This window comes from Carassius gibelio, chromosome B2 (assembly GCF_023724105.1).
Source record: "Carassius gibelio isolate Cgi1373 ecotype wild population from Czech Republic chromosome B2, carGib1.2-hapl.c, whole genome shotgun sequence".
NCBI classification, from domain to species: domain Eukaryota; kingdom Metazoa; phylum Chordata; class Actinopteri; order Cypriniformes; family Cyprinidae; genus Carassius; species Carassius gibelio.
Window position 1 is genome coordinate 21,814,216 of NC_068397.1, and position 22,101 is coordinate 21,836,316.

The 22,101-nt window shown below is 33.3% G+C and overlaps 1 protein-coding gene and 1 long non-coding RNA gene across 7 annotated transcripts in view; both read left to right on the top strand.

Moving 5' to 3' along the window:
• The first annotated feature begins 9,984 nt into the window (after positions 1–9,984).
• Positions 9,985–11,951, top strand: LOC127951247 (uncharacterized). 3 transcript variants are annotated; one of them, XR_008152626.1, is made up of 5 exons: positions 9,985–10,122; positions 10,385–10,650; positions 11,248–11,532; positions 11,668–11,748; positions 11,883–11,951. It is a non-coding gene; the product is annotated as an uncharacterized LOC127951247 (long non-coding RNA). The 3 variants fall into 3 exon arrangements; XR_008152625.1 differs by lacking the exon at positions 9,985–10,122 and adding an exon at positions 10,167–10,253; XR_008152627.1 differs by lacking the exons at positions 9,985–10,122; positions 10,385–10,650 and adding an exon at positions 10,698–10,889.
• Positions 11,952–13,556: 1,605 nt separating this feature from the next.
• The window catches only part of LOC127951248 (M1-specific T cell receptor alpha chain), a 48,541-nt gene continuing 39,996 nt past the window's right edge, over positions 13,557–22,101 (top strand). The window contains exons 1-2 of one of the 4 annotated variants that reach the window (XM_052549064.1): positions 13,557–13,719; positions 14,003–14,092. In XM_052549064.1, the coding sequence (XP_052405024.1) occupies positions 14,008–14,092 (85 nt within the window). In that variant the 5' untranslated portion in view covers positions 13,557–13,719; positions 14,003–14,007. Of the gene's footprint in view, positions 13,720–13,999; positions 14,093–15,365; positions 15,391–20,368; positions 20,424–22,101 lie in introns of those variants that run through there. The other 3 variants (XM_052549065.1, XM_052549071.1, XM_052549070.1) reach the window with 3 other exon arrangements.

Below are 22,101 nucleotides of genomic sequence, written 5' to 3' on the forward strand. Positions count from 1 at the left end.
AAATGTCCAGTACTATTAAGATTATGCATTGATCATTGCTCCATTCTGACCTCTGTAAGAAAATCTCTGGTCAGCGCACAATGGTTTTTAAGGTGCATTCTGGATCACTAGCATGACTTTGAGAATGCAACAGCCATAGAAATGCTTTAATGTGTACATTAATACTTAAAGATATCATGTGTCAGCTGTAATTACGACGAATTAGTGATATATTTACCACAGTGAATTCCAATCACTTAAACGGAGGGGGTCCAAAGTTGTGAAAATGCATAAAACTTAATACAGATTTAATACATTTAGTTATCATGATTTAACAGTAACCAATCCAAGAGTCGATTCGTCTAGCCTGTTTTCAGTTAATGGTAATGGACAGAAAAATTGAAATGCACTTCATATCCAATAACTGGCGATGCGATGTGTTTTTAATATTAGTCAAAGTTTTAGATCTCAAATTCTGTCCATCCTTTGTATTGCAATATTCAAACAATAAATGCCTTTTTGGCGCTGTTTAATGTGGAGTGACCGATATCTGTAGCACATCAGTTGACAGACGCCGTAGCGCGAGGAGCACCTAAACTGATCGTGACCTCCGCACTAATACCAGCTTCAGAACAAAATTATCATGACTAAACATCCGAAGGTAAGTGGTACTCTATTAACTTTACACTCTGTATCATGTCTCCTGTAATCGGTCATTTAGTGTTTCAGCCATGCAAAGACGTCAATATAAAGTCTTGTAAACATTGTCACTTAACGTCACATTTATCTCAGAAAAAAACGTAAACTGTAGAGGGGTATTTTGCAAAATATATGCACAATATAACATTTATTATAATGTTTACTGTTCTTATGTTTAATTTATGTTGGAATAAATTCATTTTTTTTTTTAATTACAGACACGATTTAAGTCAAGTCCCCTTTATTTATATAGTGCTTTAAACAAAAAGGATTGCGTCAAAGCAACTGAGCAACATTAATTAGGAAAACGATGTGTCAATAATGCAAAATGACAGTTAAAGGCAGTTCATCAATGAATTCATCATCTCAATTCAGTTTAAATATTTGTGCAATCATTTGCAATCAAGTCAACGATATCGCTGTAAATGAAGGGACCCCAGAGGTGACAGCGGCAAGGAACAAGAACTCTAGAGGTGACAGAATGGAGAAAAAAAATCTTGGGCGAAACCAGGCTCAGTTGGGGGTCCAGTTCACGTCTGACCAGACGAAACCAGCTGTTCAATTCCAGATTGCACCAAAGTCAGATTGGCAGAAGAATCATCTGTTTCCTGTGGTCTTGTCCCGGTGGTCGTCTAAGACAAGGTCTTTTATAGGGGATGTGTCTCTGGGGCTCTTGTTGTCCTGGTCTCCGCTATCTTTCAGGGCTGTAGAGGTCTTTTCTAGGTGCTGATCCTAAATATATTGCTATCAAATAGTCATCAAGTCGTTCTAGGTTATTACATGCAGAGTATTTAGGTCCTGTAATTAACACCTCTGTTTTTTCAGAATTTATTAGTAAGAAATTACTTGTCATCCAGCTTTTTATATCGACTATGCATTCTGTTAGTTTGTCAAATTGCTATGTTTCGCCGGGCCACAAAAAAATATAGAGCTAAGTATCATCAGCATAAGAGTGAAAGCTAACACAGTGTTTCCTGATAATATCTCCCAAGGGTAACATGTAAAGCGTGAAGAGTAATGGCCCTAGTACAAAGTCTTGAGGTACTCCATACTGCAATTGTGATCAATATGATACCTCTTCATTCACTACTACGAATTGATGGCGGTCATATAAGTACGATTTAAACCATGCTAATGCACTTCCATTAATGCCAACAAAGTGTTCTAATCTATGCAAAAGAATGTTGTGGTCAATAGTGTCGAACGCAGCACTAAGATCCAATAACACTAATAGAGAGATAGAACCACAATCAGATGATAAGAGCAGATCATTTGTAACTCAAGCAGTCTCAGTACTGTGATATGGTCTAAATCCTGACTGGAAATCCTCACAGATACCATTTTTCTCTAAGAAGGAATATAATTATGAGGATACTACCTTTTCTAGTATCTTGGACAGAAAAAGGAGATTCGAGATTGGTCTATAATTAACTAGTTCTTTGGGGTCAAGTTGTGTTTTTTTGATGAGAGGCTTTATAACAGCCAGTTTGAAGGTTTTTGGGACATATCCTCATGACAATGAGGAATTAATAATATTCAGAAGAGGATTCATGACTTCTGGGAGCACCTCTTTTAGGAGCTTAGATGGAATAGGGTCTAACATACATGTTGTTGGTTTAGATGATTTAACAAGTTTATACAATTCTTCCTCTCCTCTAGTAGAGAATGAGTGGAACTTTTCTGTCTGATGCAATACTGTAGCTGACGGCTGAATGATTAAAATTGTATTTCTAATAGTATCGATTTTATAAGTAGTTCATAAAGTCATTACTGCTGTGATGTTGGGAAATATCAACACTTTTTGATGCTTTATTTTTCATTAATTTAGCCACTGTATTGAATAAATCCCTGGGCTTATGTTTGTTTTCTTCTAAAAGAGACAAAAAGTAATCAGATCTAGTAATTTTTATGGCTTTTCTGTAGGATAGGTTACTTTCCCACCAAGCAATACAAAATACCTCTAGTCTTGTTTTCCTCCAGCTGCACTCCATTTTCCGGGCTGCTCTCTTTAGGGTGCGAGTGTGCTCATTATACCATGGTGTCAGACTGTTTTCCTTAACCTTCCTTAATCGTAAAGGAGCAAAAGAGAGAGTCCATAGTTTCTGTTACATCATCAAGTTGTTCTGAGGTTTTGGATATGCTAAGGAATTCGGATACATCAGGAAGATTACTTACAAAGCAGTCTTTTGTGGTAGAAGTGATGGTTCTACAATACTTGTAACAAGAAGTAGAATTTACAGTTTAAGCTATATGAGGGTTGCACAAAACTAAATAATGATCTGAGATATCATCACTTGGCTGCATAATTTCAACACTATCAACATCAATTCCATGTGACAGTATTAAATCTAGAGTATCATTTCGACAATGAGTAGGTCCTGAGTGTTGTATAACCCCAACAGAGTTCAGAATATCTATAAATGCTGACCCCAATGCATCTTTTTCATTATCAACATGGATATTAAAATCACCAACTATTAAAACTTTATCTGCAGCCAGCACTAACTCAGATGTAAAATCAGCAATCTCTTTAATAAAGTCTGTATGGTGCCCTGAAAGGGACCTGATATTTAATAAGCCAAGCTTTGTCATTTGTTTATTTGTATTGTGTCAGTTTTTTTTTTAGAACCACAATTCAGTTGTTAAATTTGTTTGAATGTTTTTTGTATTTTCTAGTTCGGGGAACAGACACAGTCTCTATACTATGATATCTATGTAAAAGTGTTTCTATGTGCTGAGAATTAAATGACTTCTGTGACATGAGGTGGCTAGCAGATGGTCGGTTTAGCCGGTCTGTCTGCTTCCTGACCTGGGCCCCAGTTAGTCAAGTACACACTCTAAGACTATGTGCCATGTTTCTAGAGAGAAGAGCGCCGCAACCCTAGGAGGGATGAAGACCATCTCTTTTCAACAGGTCAGGTCTGCCTCAAAAGCTCGTCCAATTGTCTATGAAACCTATGTTATTCTGCTGGCATCACTTAGACATCCAGCCATTGAGTGATGACAATCTGCTATGTATCTCATCACCATGCTAAGCAGGGAGGGGACCAGAGCATATTACAGTGTCTGACATCGTACTTGTTCACACACCTTTTTAATGTTATTTTTAGTGATTTCCGACTGGCGAAGTCAAACATCATTAGTGCTGCCATGAATAACAATCTTACTGTATTAATGTTTAGCATTAGCCATCACTTTTAAATTTTCCAAGATGTCAGGCGCTCTGGCTCCTGGTAATCATTGGACTATGGTAGCTGGTGTCTCTATATTCACGTTCTGTACAATAGAATCGCCAATAACTAGAGCACTTTCATCATGTTTCTCAGTGGGTGCATCACTGAGTGGGGATAACCTGTTTAATGTTTTGATCGGAACAGAAGAGCGGTGTTTTGACCCGTGACTATGCCGCTTCACTGTCAACCAGTTGCCCTGCTGCGGGGGCTCTGTTGCCGGAACCGAACAATGTACAGGAATCCCTGAGCTAGACGCATCACGCATCCAAAGCCGTATCTAGAGTCCTCTCATTCTTACTGTCCTCAATTAAAGTTTGGATGCGTGTCTCTAATTCTGAAATCTTCTCTGTCAGCCTAACTATTTCCCTGCATTTATCACATGTGAATCCCTCATCGCCGACAGAGATAGATAAACTGTACATGTGGCAAGAGGTGCAAATAACAATAGCAGGAGAAGCCACTACTCACCGTGCTTGATGAAAGATTCTTACCACAGTTGGTTAATGAACTTTTGAAAACGAATTGAAAAAAAAAAATATTCTGAATTGTATGTTTATTATTTTAAAAACTTCAAGTGTAATTTTAGGAGTTGTAGGCTATAGCTTACAAATCAGTCAATTTTAACCTTCAATATTAAAGTGATATAGTACCAAATGATTCTCATGTATATTTTTCCTTTAGAAAATTTGACAAGTACGGTACCTGATATATATCCAAAATAATATATATTGAAACAAATCGGTAATCAAAATCGAAAGCTTTTGAATGAGAACAGAAACGGATCATGAAATTTGTGTCAAAACCCAGCCCTAGTAACCAATTTTATTACAGTGTAAGTTTTGGTAAAATGTAATAATGTCATTTTTTTAGAAAAAAAAAAAAAATGTATTCCTTTTTTTATAAATATATGACAATACACAATACACAATACAATGATTTATACAACCAACTTAAAAATGTGTGTGGAAATTAACATTAATGTATATTCTGTATGATTCCTTATCCACATTAATTTATATTAATAAATGCTAATAAATATTACTATAAATAATAAAAATATACTATAAATATTAATAAATTCCTTCAACATTATATAAATAAATGCTGTAAAAATATTAATTGTTTGACAACTAATGATTTAGTTCATGTAGAAAAATGGAGCCCTATTTTGTCAGCGTTAGCATTTATTTTTATTTCGTAACTATGCAGTTTATTACTACAAATTTGAGTTGGTGCAAAATTGGCATACATGAGAGTGAAACTGGGTTTACTGTAAATCACAGAGGAATGAACTGTGAGCTTGATGCTGTCTAGAAATGGAAGGGGATGGGGTTTTCTTCGAACATCTCTCAGCTTCTCACCCACTTCCTGAAAGGAAACCAAAGTGGTTGAAGATATGCTAACCACATACGCCAGCTGCCTTATCATCTCACTCCTTAATGCAAACTCTATTGAACCGTTTTTGCCACAGAGTATTTCAGTGTGTAGTTGGGAGCACGTTGAGTCAATCTTTGATGAGCCCCTACAAAAACTCAAAAGTCATTTGATTTCAGAATGCATGTCTGTTTCCTATCTTGTTAGCTTCAGTTTGACCAGACCCTCATTCATGTCTTGACAGCCCTTAAAACACTACCATAACTCAAACATTGTCAAATTGCATGATTATAATATAAATTGAAATAATCATATTTATTCTACAAGCAACAATCAGAGTCAGAATTTTTCTTTGAATTTGAAACTGTTACTTTTAACTTTTTATAATTTATTAATTTTTTATAGCCATTCTGATTTCAACTATGCAGGTGTTATACTGCAAACATTTACAACATGTATGAAATACAACTGTTGTACTTATGTATTTGTAACTGTACAACACTGTATCTGTTTGCAGTAGTGGTTACACTTCCACCAGGCTAAGTTTTTGGAGGGTATAGTGTAATGTTTTTTCTTAATGTGCATAAGAGAAGAAAAGTTATTTGTTAGTGTTTCTGATCATACTTTTATGAAATAAGGAACTGATCAAATCCAACCTAACCAAATAAGGAACAATCAATGTATATACACATCTGCTCTGGTTCTTCATCCATTGAATTCATTTGAATATTTTTTTGGCAAACAAAGGTAAAATGTGTAAAAAAATTATACCAAAGCCAATATGCTTTACACATTTACAGAAAAATCTGAGTACAGGCAATTTTAGCCTAAAATTAAAATAATTATGAATTATAATAGCCTATTTGAAAAATCCGACTATGTTTGAGAAAGAAATTACGTCATTCTGAAAATACAATATTTTTCTTAAATAACACATACTCCCTATCTACGGGCCTTACTGTTCTCACATCATATATAACCTAACAATAAACTTAAAAGGTGCAATATGTACGATTTTTTTTTTCAAATATCCAAAAACCACTAGAACAATGGTATATATTTTGATGACTTGTGTGCTTACATTATCCCAAATGTTTCGAAGAATGTTTAAATCCAGAGAAATTTTATCTAGTGACACGGACCATGTCCATTGTGTCATTGTGTCGCCTGCCAATGACGTCATAACCCTTCAATTTCTGGTTTTGTTTTGTAGAAAACATGGAAACACCAAAGACGCTTTAATATGTTGTGTGTTTTAATAAACTGGTGATGACCGCACAGAGGAGCATTATTACAGAACTTTGGAATATATTGAGCATGATAAAACAGCGCTACTTTTCCCCCCACATACTCACGACCAGAAGGAGCGGAAGTGGTCAACTGTGGCATAATAAAAGTTCCGCTGCTTTTGAGCCATGTGTCATGCTCGTTCAAGCTTTCTTTCGCTCACCCTGCTTCATTTTACTATGTTGATTAATTATTAAAGGTGGGGTGAAATGCTATTTCATGCATACTGAATTTTTTACACTGTTAAAGAGTTGGATTCCCATGCTAAACATGGACAAAGTTAAAAAAATTAAGTTGTACGTTTGAAGGAGTATTTTTGTTCCCAAAATACTCCTTCCGGTTTGTCACAAGTTTCTGAAAGTTTTTTTCGAGTATGGCTCTGTGTGACGTTAGATGGAGCGGAATTTCCTTATATGGGTCCTGAGGGCACGTCTGCCGGAAGAGTATAGCAGAGCAGAGAGAGCTGAGCACAGACAATCATTCACTGATCAGAGCGAGAGCGTCGCGAAAAGTCACAAGAGAAGTGTGTTTTTGGTTGCCAGGGCAAGACAACCCTGCACAGATTACCAAAAAAAAAACAGCATTAAGGGACCAGTGGATGGAGTTTATTTTTACAGAGCATCAACGGAGTTGTGCAAGTGTTTGTGTTTGTTCCCCTGCATTTCGAAGATGCTTGTTTTACAAACAAGGCCCAGTTTGACGCCGGATTTGCGTTTCGTTTATTTCTTAAGGATGATGCAATCCCAACGAAAAAGGGTCACGACCGTGTGTTGGAACCGCAGGCGGTGAGTAAAACTGCTTCAAATATCTCTGCCTCCTTGTTAGTGCGTCCGCCTCCCATGCTGGAGACCCGGGTTCGAGCCCCGCTCGTAGCGAGTCGTTGCTGCTGTTGCTCTCGTTCAGTTTCAGCCTCGGGATCTGATTCTGGATCATAAATAAATGGCTGAATCTGACTGTTAGCCATGGTTTGTTTTGGATGATGGTTTTTTTTCCTCACGGTAATGTCACAACTTCCAAAACGCTCTCAACGCAAAAGTCTACTGGCGCTCGTGATTCTTTAGCTCCGCCCACACGTCACGCCTCCAGTCGGTCGTGTTTTTCCGGGAAAAATCGGTACAGACTATCTTTCTCTTATGAATATAATAAAACTAAAGACTTTTTGGAGTTATGAAGAATGCATTACTACTCTATAGGTACTCAAGATTAACAGGATATTGAGTGAAAACGAGCATTTCACCCCGTTTTTAACTCATCCATAAAGATGATTTCTGCCCGAGTCCCGTTAGATTGCATCGGCTGTGGGGATGAAGTCCACAACTCCCATGATTCCACACTCAGTTACGGTGTCATCAATCAAAAAGCCTTTGTCTCTTTGTGTATTTGAAATACGTGCCCTTCAGCAGCGAAAATTACATATTGTGTGTATAAAACACCTTTTTCTTACCACTGAAAATAAGATTATTTACTGATAAATTTGTTTTCTCTCAGGTACAATCACCAGTGTAAGCTTCATAGTGAATATTTCTTTATCACTATTGTCAACGTAGTCCACAGTTACAATAAAAATGTATATTGACTTTATCTTGTAGTTATTTTGGTGAAAACAACAGGGGGGAGTTTACCTCCACTCTATCCTAACGCAATTAATGCAGGGGTGGAGCTAGATTTGGCCACCCCTCTCACAATTGTTGCTTCAGTCTCTTTTTTTCTTGACAAGAATTGCATTTATTTCGATGCTGAAAATCTTTATGACAACATTGAATGGGAGACACGCAGTCCAACTTTGCCTAAGTGCTAAGTTGTTATGAGTCACATTTATATCTCTAAAATGTAGTGTTTTTCCAAACTGTCCCCCTCATCTAGCACACTTAATTCAAATCGTCAGTTCATTAGTCGACTTTAAGACCTGAAGTGGTCAGAAAAGGAAAAGACTTGTGAGAAAACATGATGTGTGTCAGATCTGCATCATGCTTAGTATCTACAGCTCTTAAAGCAGCCAAAATAACCTAATAACCCAGCTGCTGTGATGTCTATTAATCAAAGAACAAAAGAAGTAAATAGAAAAGCTTTAAGGATTCATCTTTATTTAATTTAGAATTTAGTGTTTGATAACTTGATTTAATTTCTATATTTTTAATTTTTCTATTTTCTACTTGCTGAAGAGGACTAAATATAACATTTATTATAAGGGGATTATGGGAAGATTATATTCAGATTAAGTTCACTTAAATTAAAAGTTATTTTTAAAAGTCTTTTTTTTTAACTGATAGCTCTCAGTTGTGCAATATTGAATGGCTAATTTCAATGGTTAAATATTAGGGGCAAAAAAATCAGTGATACTCACCTTCAGTCATAAAAAAGATGCCACTAAAAATATACTGTCTTTATTATTTTTTTTCTACATTAAATTGAAGATTAAATGTGTTTTTAAAACTTTAATGTTAGGTGGGATTTTTTGCAATTAATTTCAGAATTTTTTTATTTAAACAATAACTAATTAACTGTACATTTTTCTGAAATGATTTTGCATTTTATTATTTTCTCCTTGATTTTGGATCACCAACATTATTCTTGTAATAGTACATAGTAAATCCATCCATTTTTTATTCATTCATAATGGTTGAAGTTTAATTCAAGACTTTGATTTGTATCTTTTCTAACATCCATGTGTATTTATACACTGATATATCAGTATATTATGGAGCCCCACACATAACATGCAAGAACAAATAAATAAATTGTGTGCACAATTTACTAATTCGTTCCCTCAATGTACTAAAACATGCACATGATTACTATTGCATTCGCTCGATTTACTATTGCGTTCGCTCAATTTGCTAAATCGTGTCGAGGGGACGAATTAGTAAATTGTGCGCACAATTTATAAATAGAGTGAACGCAATAGTAATTGTGTGCACGTTTTAGTACATTGAGGGAACGAATTAGTAAATCGTGCACACGATTTAGCCTTATAATTTTTCCCTTCATGTCATGTGCGGGGCTCCATAGTAAATCACTCAGTCAACTCAAAAAATAATTCTTAAAAATTTATCTAATAACCATTATATGTTAATATAATTAATATTACCTTGTAATTATATTCAGTTGTAATAAGTGACTGTAAATACAAACAGCTACAGGCGCAAGTAGTGAATTCTTACATTATCACAACAAGAGCTCTGTAAGCCCAATTCTCAAAAAAAAAAAAAAAAAAAGTTCTGTTTCTAAAATGTTTTCTTTGCGGTGGTCTTTTAGGTGACAATTTCTCCATGCTTAGTTATTCTGAAGTGATTCTGTCACACAGAGGAGGGTGGTTTTTGTTTCGAGTTGTGTCATTGTGTGGACTGGGGTACCACAGTGATTCAATTCTAGTTTTGTCCCGTACAAAAACCTCACAGAGGTTAACTGACTGTCACTGCATTGAATGATCCTTCTGAGGCTGTTCTATCATCTTAGACATGAAGACTTCTACTGCAGCTTGGGGTTTCATCTCATGTCTATGGATTTTAAACATAGTTTTAGCCCAATATATGAGAAGATTCTTAATAAGGTGAGAAGATTCTTCAGATGACGACATTTCTCTCTCTTCCGTATAAGACAGCCCCTCAATAGAGGGCATGGGTTTTTGTATTGGTGTTTTTCATTGTGATTGGACTACCACAGTGATATATTGTTCATTAGGTGCTGTACAAAATCTCATAGTCCTGTTATTTTTACTTATAAACTATATTGATACATTTAAACTAATATCTGACTGAAAGACTGAACTATCACAGAACTGTTCTCTCAATCTTGTTGTTTTTGTCTTGAAGGCTTTTGTTCCAGCCATCTGTTTGTATGTGAATGGAGCAGACATGGGTATATCACGAGGATGACTGACAGATGGAATTATCTTTGAAAGGATATCAAGCTGGACTTCTTCGACTGGATATTTAACAGCAAACTTTCAGATTCAGTCTTTAGTGTATTTATTAAGACGTGCGGATTCTTTCCATTACAAAAGGATATTGTCAGGAGGCTGAATGAAGTGCAGATCCACTAACCTTTGGGAAACCCATCCGTCTCACGGTCAATCCAAGTAAGTAAATCCACTTTCATTGTTCTCATACTGCAGTTTTCCAAACCGTACACCTGAATTTGTGAAAACATCAACTTTGGTCAGTTAGTTGTAGTCAGCAGGGCTCAGTTAGGTCAGTCTGTCAGTCCCATTACTGATCTAGGTTCAGGAGTGTTTTTGTAAGGGTTAGGGTAGCGGTGCATTTTCAGCTACTGACACCCTAACATTCGGAAAACCGATAACCCTCACGGTCACACTAAGTAAGTACTTCTTTTAAACTGTTACAAACTTTTACACCAACAAATGTGCTGGAGAAAATAGTGAAAAACTCTGCAAAATAGCTTGAAACAGATAGTTAGTTGGTTGTGCGGCTGTGAAGCATTCAGCTTCTGATCACGGTATGTTTGATAACTTGGGCTGTTGTTCCAAAGAAAACAGTTCTAGTAGAGTAATTGCATTTGTTCATAAGACTAGGGATATTTTGTGCATGAATAGATGATTGCAAAAGTCTTTAACTGACATCATGAGCATAGTTTTGCAGCTGCCACATATGTAAAAAGTACTGTCTTACCAAAGGACTAAAAAACTGATGAAAATTGCTTATTTTTCTTTGTTCAGAAGATGTACCGAAAACTCCTCCGTTTCTGTCCATCTTGTCCCCTATCAAGGACGATGAACCGGATATTTGTCTGGCCGCCGGGTTCTTTCCTCAAGAAAATAAAATGACTTTGACTTTGGAAGATAACAAGGAAGTGGATCTTCAAACCAGCAATGCGCCTTTATCCAGCTCGACCAGAAGATATTATTATGCTGGATTCAGTGGTAAATCAAAAATCCAAACATGCAAAATGGATGGAGAAAACACAGACAAAACTGACAAAACTGACCCTACTGAATCAACAGGTTTGTACTTAAATGGATAATTATTGTTTCCTTTTAAAAAAACTTTTAATGTGATTTAATTTTATTTTTTGAGTATTGTAAATGCAAAATGTATTTTAAGAGTTTTTTGTTTTGTTCTACCTAATTTGTATTCAGTAGATCAACCCGAACCAACGACTCCAAATCCTTGTGAAACAAGTCAAACTAAAACTTCTGCCTCAGAGTTCATAGACACTGGTTTGTAATACAATACATAAGATATTCTACATGTATATCTTGCATGTGTGAAAATATCTACATTATACTATGCAAGATATAAATTCATTTAAAATCAAAGGATGATTAATTTATTGTTTTCTTTTTTTTTGCAGGTGTTCCAAAAATGAACTTCATGAATCTTCTTGTGACAGGTCTGAGAATTCTGCTCGCTAAATGTGTTGCAGTTAATGTAATGATGACTGTAAAGGCCTTCGTATTTTAAAGTTCAATTCAGCAAAATCATCTGAATAATCTCACAAATGAACAAATGCGGTTATACAGTCAGCCACAGGGTCAATATTAATCTATATTCTATCTAATAATAATAATGAAATTAAAAATACAAATTGTTCGTAATGCCTTTCAAATATACAGAAATATTGCAAACCTTTTTGACATTTAGAAACATTTCTGAATTCAGTGGTATAATGTGTTTATTGCTTTGCATTGGTGTGTGTATTTTCGGCTTTAGTTTGCGAAGTTTTTTGTTACATTTTTATACTTTTACATTTTTTACTTTTTTTACTTTTTTTTTTTTTACATAACAGTATATAATTGTTTAAGACTTTTACATGTCTAATTGTGTAACGGATAACTATTTCACTTAACTATTGAGGCTCTGATCTTTGCATGTAATATGATTTTTCAAAAATATATTAAATAATAAAATGTCTTTATAAAAGAGAAGTTTCGTGTGAGTATGTCTAAACCACAGTTTCAACAGCACATTGGCACTGGAGACACATTCTAACCACAGTTTCAGATAAAGATCTGCTGCTCGCTTTGGGTTCCAAGAATTAGTATGTTTGTTGCTTCATTTTTTCCACTCTATTACAGAAAGTGAAAAACAGCTGCAAAGTTTCACAGCTACAGGTTTTTTTTTATTATTACTTAAAGTGTTTAATTACTTAATTTTTACATGAAATGATTAAAAGATAAATATTTCTCAAAACAGTTTTCCTCAGTTTTGATGATTAGCCTGCATTTGAGAAAAGTTACGTTACTAAGTCTGTTAAGAGCACTTTTTTTTTGTTTTCTTTATAAATCACTTAATTTTATTATTTATGAACTATTTATTAATGAATATTAAGTGATGTGCTCAACTTTCTTTCATGAAAACGTTGAGCTGAGCTCGCTACTCATCTAAGACCATGAAATAAAGTCTACTGCCCTCCTGTGGCTGGTAGTGGGATTTTGTCGTTGGTTTTGAATGGAGGACTTGAGTGCCCTCTAGTGGCCGACTGAGCATTTACATCCAACGTGATTCTACGTGTTCCACACGTCTTTTGTTTATGTAAACATACAAGACTCTCGAAAGCTTTTGGCTCAAGGGAAACATGATTCTAGACTGGCCTTGTCCGTTTTCAGAAGACACTTTTTATATCACAGAATAAAAAAAAATATCTTAAAAATATATAGCTCTCTACAAATAGCACATGGTGGCACGGGTAACTAGCCTAAACGTTTGTGTCTGCTTGATACTCCATCAAATATAAAGCTCGACTCGATATTAAGTGTTTTTTTTTTTCAAGCAAAAACATTAATTTAGAACGAAAACGCCTTAAAATAAGACTTAGCTTCGTTGACAACAAACACATTTAGTTTTAATAAACGTTTACGAAACAAAACCGAGTAAAACAAATTTAAATCTTAGCCTAGTATTATTAAGAAATAAGTTTAGGCCTTGGCCATGTGTGTAACGTTAAAACTAGGCCAGTAGAACACCGATGTCTATATGAAGAGGTGAGTTAACATATTTCTCATTTGAAAGATTGTCTTCAGCTAACTAAAATGTTCTGCTGTGCAAGTGGCATTTTAAATTTTCTGGTTTGAATTCATTTTTAGCAAAGATTGAGGTGTTTGACACTTTTTATACACATACTGTTTCTTACAGAGGAAGTACAAATTATTCTGGGATCTGACATAAACTGGGAGTAGGGAGACACTAAGGTAAGGATTTCTTTCAGAATTGATTTGTTTCAACACAATAACACATTTAAATGTATTAGAGAGGTTTTTGCATCAAGATAATTGATGCATGATATTATTAATATCATCACTGAATTTTTTGGTATGCATTTGGTAATTCTCAAATTTAGGGGGAAATTAGATAAAATATAGAAGTGTTTTGATAATTTTAAGCTTTTATCATTGATATTGAATGCTTGCTAAATTATGATTTGAAGATATACCATTTAAAATTATCTTCTTTATCTGTATCTTGTGTGAGGAGGTTTTATGTCTGAGAATGCAACACTGTGGTCATCTGGTTCTGGCTTCAAGATCATTATGGGATCTGGAACAAAATTAATTGTGCAGACCCGTGAGTATTATTTTAAATAGCTTTTATTGTTGCTTTATAGTATGACATTTTAGCTTGAAACTGCTTTTTTAGTTTTTAATTTAATTTATTTTTATTTTTCGAAGGGAAGAGAAATGAATGATGATGATTTTTCATATAATCATCACTTGTGAAAATTCAAAGCATATAATTGCAATGTTTTGTTTTGAGTTTGCACATAGAAATAGAAATTCAGACCACTTTGCACTGAAGGATATTGATATGGTGTTAAGTGTTGTGTGAATCAGCAGGGAGTCACTAAGATAATCTTTGGCACCGGTACAAAACTTATAGTGGAATCAGGTGAGATTTATTATTCTTTATTACGTTTAAGTCTTCTGAGATGCAAGAAAATGACATTTATGTGCTACTTTATTTATTATACAGACATAAATATGAATTCACTCATCAGTATATTTACAAAAACCACTTCTGCTAACCTGTTCTTTTTTTTCAAAGTATGAAAAAGAAAAGTATAAACATCATTCTGTCTGCATTTGATGGTATATTAGTTGCAAATGCAATGTTTGACTAACATAATGATTAACGAAGTTCATAAATGTTTCATTATTATAATATATTTTTTAAATTAGTAAAATATTTTAAATAACAACAATTAGTGGGAAATGAGTTGAAAACTGTACTGAGAGTGGAATATTAAATCTAGTGTCAGTCCTTAAAAATAGATAAAGTATTATGTTGAGGTGTTTTTGTTAAGCAGTGTAGCTCTGTGTGAATGCAGTAGGGGTTAACCAGGTCATATTTGGCCATGGTACCAGACTCATTGTGGAATCAAGTAAGTTGTTTATTTGTCAAACTAAATATTTTGATGGGTCATTGAATTCAGATGTCAGATTAAACATAAAATTGATTGCTGGTCATATTTAGTGTTTTGCTTCTAAAAATCAATTTGAGTAGTTTTAATGATAAGGTTTAATCTTAGTATCTTTTTTTTTGTAAAATCTAAAACATTTAAATGTTGCATCAACATTAAAAGATTCAACTGCATGGCTGTTGTATTTGAAAGTGTTTAGTATTCGCTTTTCCTCAATCTAAATCCAATTTCAATCTATGTGAAATTTCAACTAAATGTCATATACTGCTTCATAAGAAAACAGAAATAATTGATTTAATTATTTAAATTGATTTCAAAACCTAAACCACTGATGTGAGGATTGAGGCATTTACAGGGAGTTTCTGTAATGGTGTATAACGTTGTGTGACTAGAGGGAATGACAGGCTTATTCTTGCAAATGGCATCAAACTAATTATGGAATCAAGTAAGTCTCTGCTCTCTCGGATCTTTAAATCACTAAAAATATTTATCTTAGAAATGACTTTTAAATACTAAATAAGCAGTTTGCAAAAAATAGTTTAGTATAATATAACATATATTTTGTGTGCATTTTAAAACAACTTATTTTTGTCATACCCAAACAAATATACCCAAACATGTTGTGTAGTTAAACAGTTAATGTTTGTGATCGTTTACTACATTTATCATATGAGTACAGCATTCTTGATTTTTTTTTTCAGAGGTAGAATTAAAACATCCTTAATATATTACATATAACATGCCAATTTTTCTTTTAAAAGCAAATCTAATAGAAGATTTAAAAATAAAAATGCATTATGAAATTGCCTCTGAAAGGCACCATGTAGTTTTAGAGATTGCCTCTGATGCATAGGTTTATGTATGGATGTATAGCCATGTGTGAATACTGGCAGTCTTGGAAAGATAAACTTTGGTAAAGGAACCAAACTTTTCATCCATTCAAGTAAGTTGGCACTTAAAACATCTTCAGAGTTCTCTTATGTATATGAGAGAGAGAGAGAGAGAGAGAGAAAGAAAGAAAGAAAGTGTTCTGTGACTTGCTTTAGTAATTGGGCAAATGTTGAAGGTTGAAATGTTGAAGCTCCATGAAATGTGATTCTGATGGGTTGCTGAGTGAATGTCCTAGAGAAAGTGCTCTCTAGAATGAAACAAATACACCAAAAAGCATATGCATCTTATTTATGAAATTTAATTCTCTAAAAATGAATCTCTTTTAAACATGCCCTGTTATTGAAGTCTTAAATTTCACATTTCAGATTTAAATTTATACTTTCAAAAACAAAGAAAAGCTAATGAATGCATAACAATAAAATGCTGTGATAAACTTTACTACTCAAATATATAAAGTAAAAATTTGTTCTGCTGAATGGACAGATTCAGTGTTTGGAGGTATTTGGTATGAAGCGTCACTTTGTGTGTCTAATAGCGTAGACAAAATCTTTTTTGGAAAAGGAACAAAGTTGCAAATTCAAACCAGTAAGTAAAATGCATATAACAATTCTGTGTTTGACAATGTAAACTTAACTGTTATGAATAATAATAATATTTTCAATTGTTAAATTCCTTAACAATGTACTACATGACAAACAAAGATGCATAGTCAAATTCTTCATTTTAAATACAAAAAAATACAGTTGGGTGCATTTCTGCACTGGTTTAGCTACTAACATTTATCGTACATTAGAAATGGTTTTTGTAGTGGGATAGTAAGTTGTGTGAATGTTGGTGCTGGAAATAAGCTGATTTTTGGTCAAGGGACCAATCTTTTCATTGAATCAAGTAAGTTAAAAAGTATGCCTGTTATAGAAACAGAAGTACTACTAAAAAAAAAAAAACAGACTAAATTTGCTGAACCATATGAATTTGTAAAAATGCTAAAGTTTTCAAGTTCGTTATGTGGTAGGACCGTTTTCTCAGTTTTCTGTTCATTTCAGACTCTTTGTTTTGGTTATTGGACTGAGAGTGTGATAGTTAAAAGAACTTCAAATTGTTTAACAAGAAAAATAAATGTAAAGTAAGGAATAAAATTGAAGCTACAGGTGTAATATTACACAACATCATAATTTAAATAAATATATGGAAACATTGATTATTCCCTTCATCAGTTTTAAAAATGAAACATTTAAAGTCTAAATCTTTCATTTTTCTGCAGTGACAAGTAGTGCATTGAGTTTTTGATGCAGGTTGTAGTGCTGTGTGGATGCAAATACTAACCAGTTGTTTTTTGGAAGTGGAACAAAGCTCATTGTTGAATCAGGCAAGTATTTGAGAATTTACAACAGCATACTTTAAGTGCATGTTGTGTCATTGAATTAAGTGATGCTATACAGGCCAGCCCAATTTATAGTAGTTTTTATCTCATTAGATCTTTGGCCTGTAAATCTCATTTGCTTTATAGTATGGTCATCCAATGCATATTTGATTTGAATGAATAGGAAATCTTTTAAAAAAGCTTTGACTGTTGCGTATCTGGTTATGTCTTGTTTTGTAGTTCATTGGTTGATCATAAAAGGTCTTCAGATAATTATATAGTGACTATTGCATGAAATATGAACATACAATATATTTATTGTAGCCATTTATTTTGTTATTTAAAGTTGCATTAGTTTGGTGAGTGAGAATAATCTGTCTGTAACGGGTAATGAACATGGTGTATTGCACTGTGTGTCTGCTGGAGGTGGATATAACAAGCTTTTCTTTGGGTCAGGCACAAGTTTACAAATTCAGTCAAGTGAGTATACAAAAAGCAACACAGGTTATTATATTTAGACATTTCCATTTGCATTACACATCAAAGGACATTTAAGCACATCAGCCTCATTTACATCATAGTCAGTCAAGTTACACAACAAGTTATACAACCAAATCAAATATTTTTAAGAAAGAATAAAAATTCACATTATTGGTTGCTTTAGACAAGCTGCAAATTTATCAATTAAAGAAATGAGAGGAAAGAGCTTAAATTGCATAAAATAGCACATTTTTATCTCTAGTTATTGTTTATATTTGTGCATTTGATACATTGCTGTCATGAAAGTGTCCATGTATTTGTTAATGCACCGAGCACTGTGTGTCTAGCAGTGGTGGAACATGGAAGGTTATTTTTGGAAAAGGAACAAAACTCACAATAAATTCAGGTATGAGAAGATCTTAATACCTTAAAAAAATGTACCCAGTCTCATAAAACCTTAAGACAGTATTTTAATGTAATGTTAATTTATTCAGCTTTAGAAATGTAGATGTTAGATCATCTCAACACAATTTATACCCCATACAAGCGTGATACTGCACAACAGAAAATGCATATGTAAAAGAAATCATTATTCTCTCTTTACATCTTTAGTTAAAAACACTTCTAAAATCTAATTGGCAGTTCTCCTTAAAGAGAGATGTGCATGGGGTATTTGATATAGGTTGTAGCTCTGTGTGAATACAGGAAATTATAAGATTATATTTGGCAGCGGAACAAAACTCATTGTTGAACCAGGCAAGTAAAAGTTACAAAACACTTTTAAAATGCTTTGTGTAATATACTTGGTTTATTGTGTGATATGGTTTAGTCAAGTGAGAAGAGAAGGTTAGTGTGAGTATTTTAATTTAAATACATTTTTATGCAGCACATGCATTTCAATAAAATAATTATCTTGTAGAAGAAGAAAACAAGTGGAGAAAATGATCCCTGGTGGCCTTTTGTTCCATACCAACTCCTTAGATTCATCCATTTGTAAAATTGAAATTATTGACCAGGTCATGATTTGTCATGACTTTTCTAATAAAAGAGATATATGATAACCAATTTTTGAGAGTATTTCACACAATGTTGAAGGAGTTATTTTCGATAGAGCATGGAGTTATTGCTAAAGACAAAATTGGTGTGTGACTAGTGGAGACTTGAAATTGTATTTTGGCTCTGGAACTAAACTGACAGTTGAAACAAGTAAGTGCTTTTATAGCTTTGCATTAATGCATTACATATTACTATTATTATTTTACATAATATATTTCACTGAACATTTTTCTGATTGTGTCAGTATGTTTGCTATTAATCAAAATGTTGTGCTTAATTTTTACTTTAGCACAAGTGAAAGTTATTGAAATTTAAAATGTTTACATTTTCCATATTTACTAGAACATATAGACATCATGTGCTTATAGATTATAATGTCCAAAGTCTCAGGGTTTTTGATTTGTAGTCTGAGACTGTGTGAATGCTGGAATCGCAGGAAAGGTGTTCTTTGGAACAGGCACAAAACTGATTATCCAAAGCAGTAAGTTCTTTAGGATTGTTGCTGTTTACATTTCATTATTTTATTTAGTATGTCCTTAGTATGATTAAGAATTTAGTCATCCTAGATTAAGAAAGTTGTTTTAATTAAAATGCGGGTATAGATATTAGTAAAACATAATATAACAACGTCGCTTGTGATGGGTGATTGTTGTGCGATTTTTGTGTGACTACAAGTGGACTGAACATTATTTTTGGGAGAGGCACTATAATAGTTGATTATTCTCAGCCCAGTTTATTTCAGATGAATATTTAAATAGGGTTTATTGATGTGTTGATTTAGTCCTCAGGAGAAAGTGGCGCATATTAGGACAACTGTTTTAAAAACCTAAAATATTCTATATGTTTATAGACCATTCTCTAGTGAAGCTGGGGTTTGTTTTCCCTTAAACAATCAGCATGTTTTTGTGTAGCTGTATAACTGTGTGTGACTTATTCTGGAGCGCAGAAAATAATATTTGGAACAGGGACAAAGCTCACTGTAAATACAGGTAAATGATTTCTATTTGCATACTAGATGTAGATCACAACTCTTAAATACTCAAACTAACGTGCAAACAAATATAATCTTGTTTTCAATGGCATTATTACTCACAGTGCACATAGGAGTACTTTATTTAGACTTACAATTTAGGTAAAGCATGTAAAAAAAACTAAATGCAAAAAGTGTATGTTTGAGGGAAATATTTATGAAGTGTGTATAATGTTTTAATGAAATACTGAGCAAGTAAGCTATAATCAGTTCTTGTTATGTTGCTTCACATTGTGTGACTGATACATATGGAAAAGTGATCTTTGGTTCTGGCACAAAATTACATGTTAGTACAAGTGAGTATGCAGAATCAAACAGTTCACGTTTTTTGTTTCTACTGTTACCAACCTACCTACATTGACCTGTAAAATGGACAGTATGGTAGTGAATGAATGAATGTTAGTAATGTGATTGATTGAATGTGATTGTATGAATGTTAGTAATGTGATTGATTGAGAGAATATGCTAGTTAATGACAGGTCATAAAACTCGAGCGTTAACTGACTTTAGATTGTTTAATATGTGAAAGCAGCTTAATCAAAAAGCAGATTTGTGACTGTTGTGTTGGAAGGTTTTAGTTGTGTGGTGTCTTGTTGTGTGACTTCTGGAGGAGGTTATAAGATGATCTTTGGGTCAGGCACAAGGTTGATAGTTGACACAAGTAAGTTTATTTCAACATTAAAACTTCATGTAATTGCATCCCTTTTCATATTTATCATATTCGCTTGCATAGCAATTGTTTGTAAATTACCAATGTCTTTACCTAGACATTGAAGACTTTAAAATATAATCTAATCTGGTCTAACAATCAGGTCAATATTAAATAATTCAGGGGGAAAGATTATTACATATTTAATAATATTATAAAATAATTCAGGGGAAAGATGTTAAACACTTTAGTGGATTTTTGTGCTAAATTATGTTGATCCATAAAATAACGTTGCCGGCAAATTCAATGTTGTTTAATGAAAAATCTTATAATTTTGGTTCATCATAGTCCATATCCCACCTCACATTATTATGATAACAAGCATAAATTTGTGAAATCTTAGTCATTAGTTTGAATTCACTGTTTCATGCTACATAAATCATTGATTTAAGAGTAGAAAGTTATTGTTATGGTAAACTGCATTGTGTGTCTTCATCTGGATTCAATCAAATCTATTTTGGCTCCGGAACCAAACTGATAGTTGAAACAAGTAAGTGTCTATAGAAAATTAGAAAAAAACATGACCGTTTGGTGTCCAGATAATGATATGATAATGATATGATAACGTAATGATAATGTAAAATTTATCTAATTTAATAGTTAAGTATACTAATAGTCCTATTGCCACAGCACTGCCATTAATTTTTTTAATTTATTTAAAGTTCAGTACATTTATAAAAATCATTTTACTTAGAATTGATTGATTCACTTTGACATTAATAAGTTATGGTAGATTTGGTAGAGTTGATTTGAGTCTTTCAGGACAGTTTATGTTCAGAGATCTGCTAGTGTGTGACTTCTGGAGTTGGAGGCTACAAGATTTTTTTTGGGAAAGGCACAAAGTTAATAGTTGAAAAAAGTAAGTTTCTTTATATTGGATTATCATTGTCACTTAAAGCGTGCTAAATTCTTCAGTGTGTGTTTTTTTTTTTTCATTTATGAATTCTATCCATGAATTCTCATTTAATATTGCAATGGTTGGCTTAGTTTCTAATTTCTAATTTAGTGTGGTTGTCAAACTCGGGAAGGTATAGAAAATTTTGGAAGTAACCTTATCTAAAAGATGAATACTAATGTAAAATGTAACCGCTTGTAACAGCTTGCTTGGTAACATTTTACAATAACATTAAGTAAGTAAACATTAGTTGAAATAAAATATTTAAAAATATGTATGTAGAAGTTAGAATTAACCTAGATTGATAAATGCTGTAAAAGCATTGTTCACGTGTATTGTTATTTCATGTTAGCTATAGTATGAACTAGTGTTGATGAATTTAATCTTTTTTAAAGTGGAACTGTTTTCTTTTATAGTTCATGTAGTAGCATTGAGCAGGTTTCTGTAAAGACAAAATATTGTGTGTGACTCAATCTGGAGGCTTGAAAATCACTTTTGGCTCTGGAACCAAACTGACAGTTGAAAATAGTAAGTTTTTTGCCAATTAAACACATAGAAAAAAAACATAATTTCTTTGGAAGGTTATAGTCTGGAAACATAAAAAAGAGCAATTCATTTGACAAAGCATAGGCAATGTTTGCAAAAAAGTCATTAAATAATATTGTAGTCAGTTTATAATTGACGTTTAAATAGAAATGTATCTTTATTTATCTTTTTTACAAAACACACTGCTAG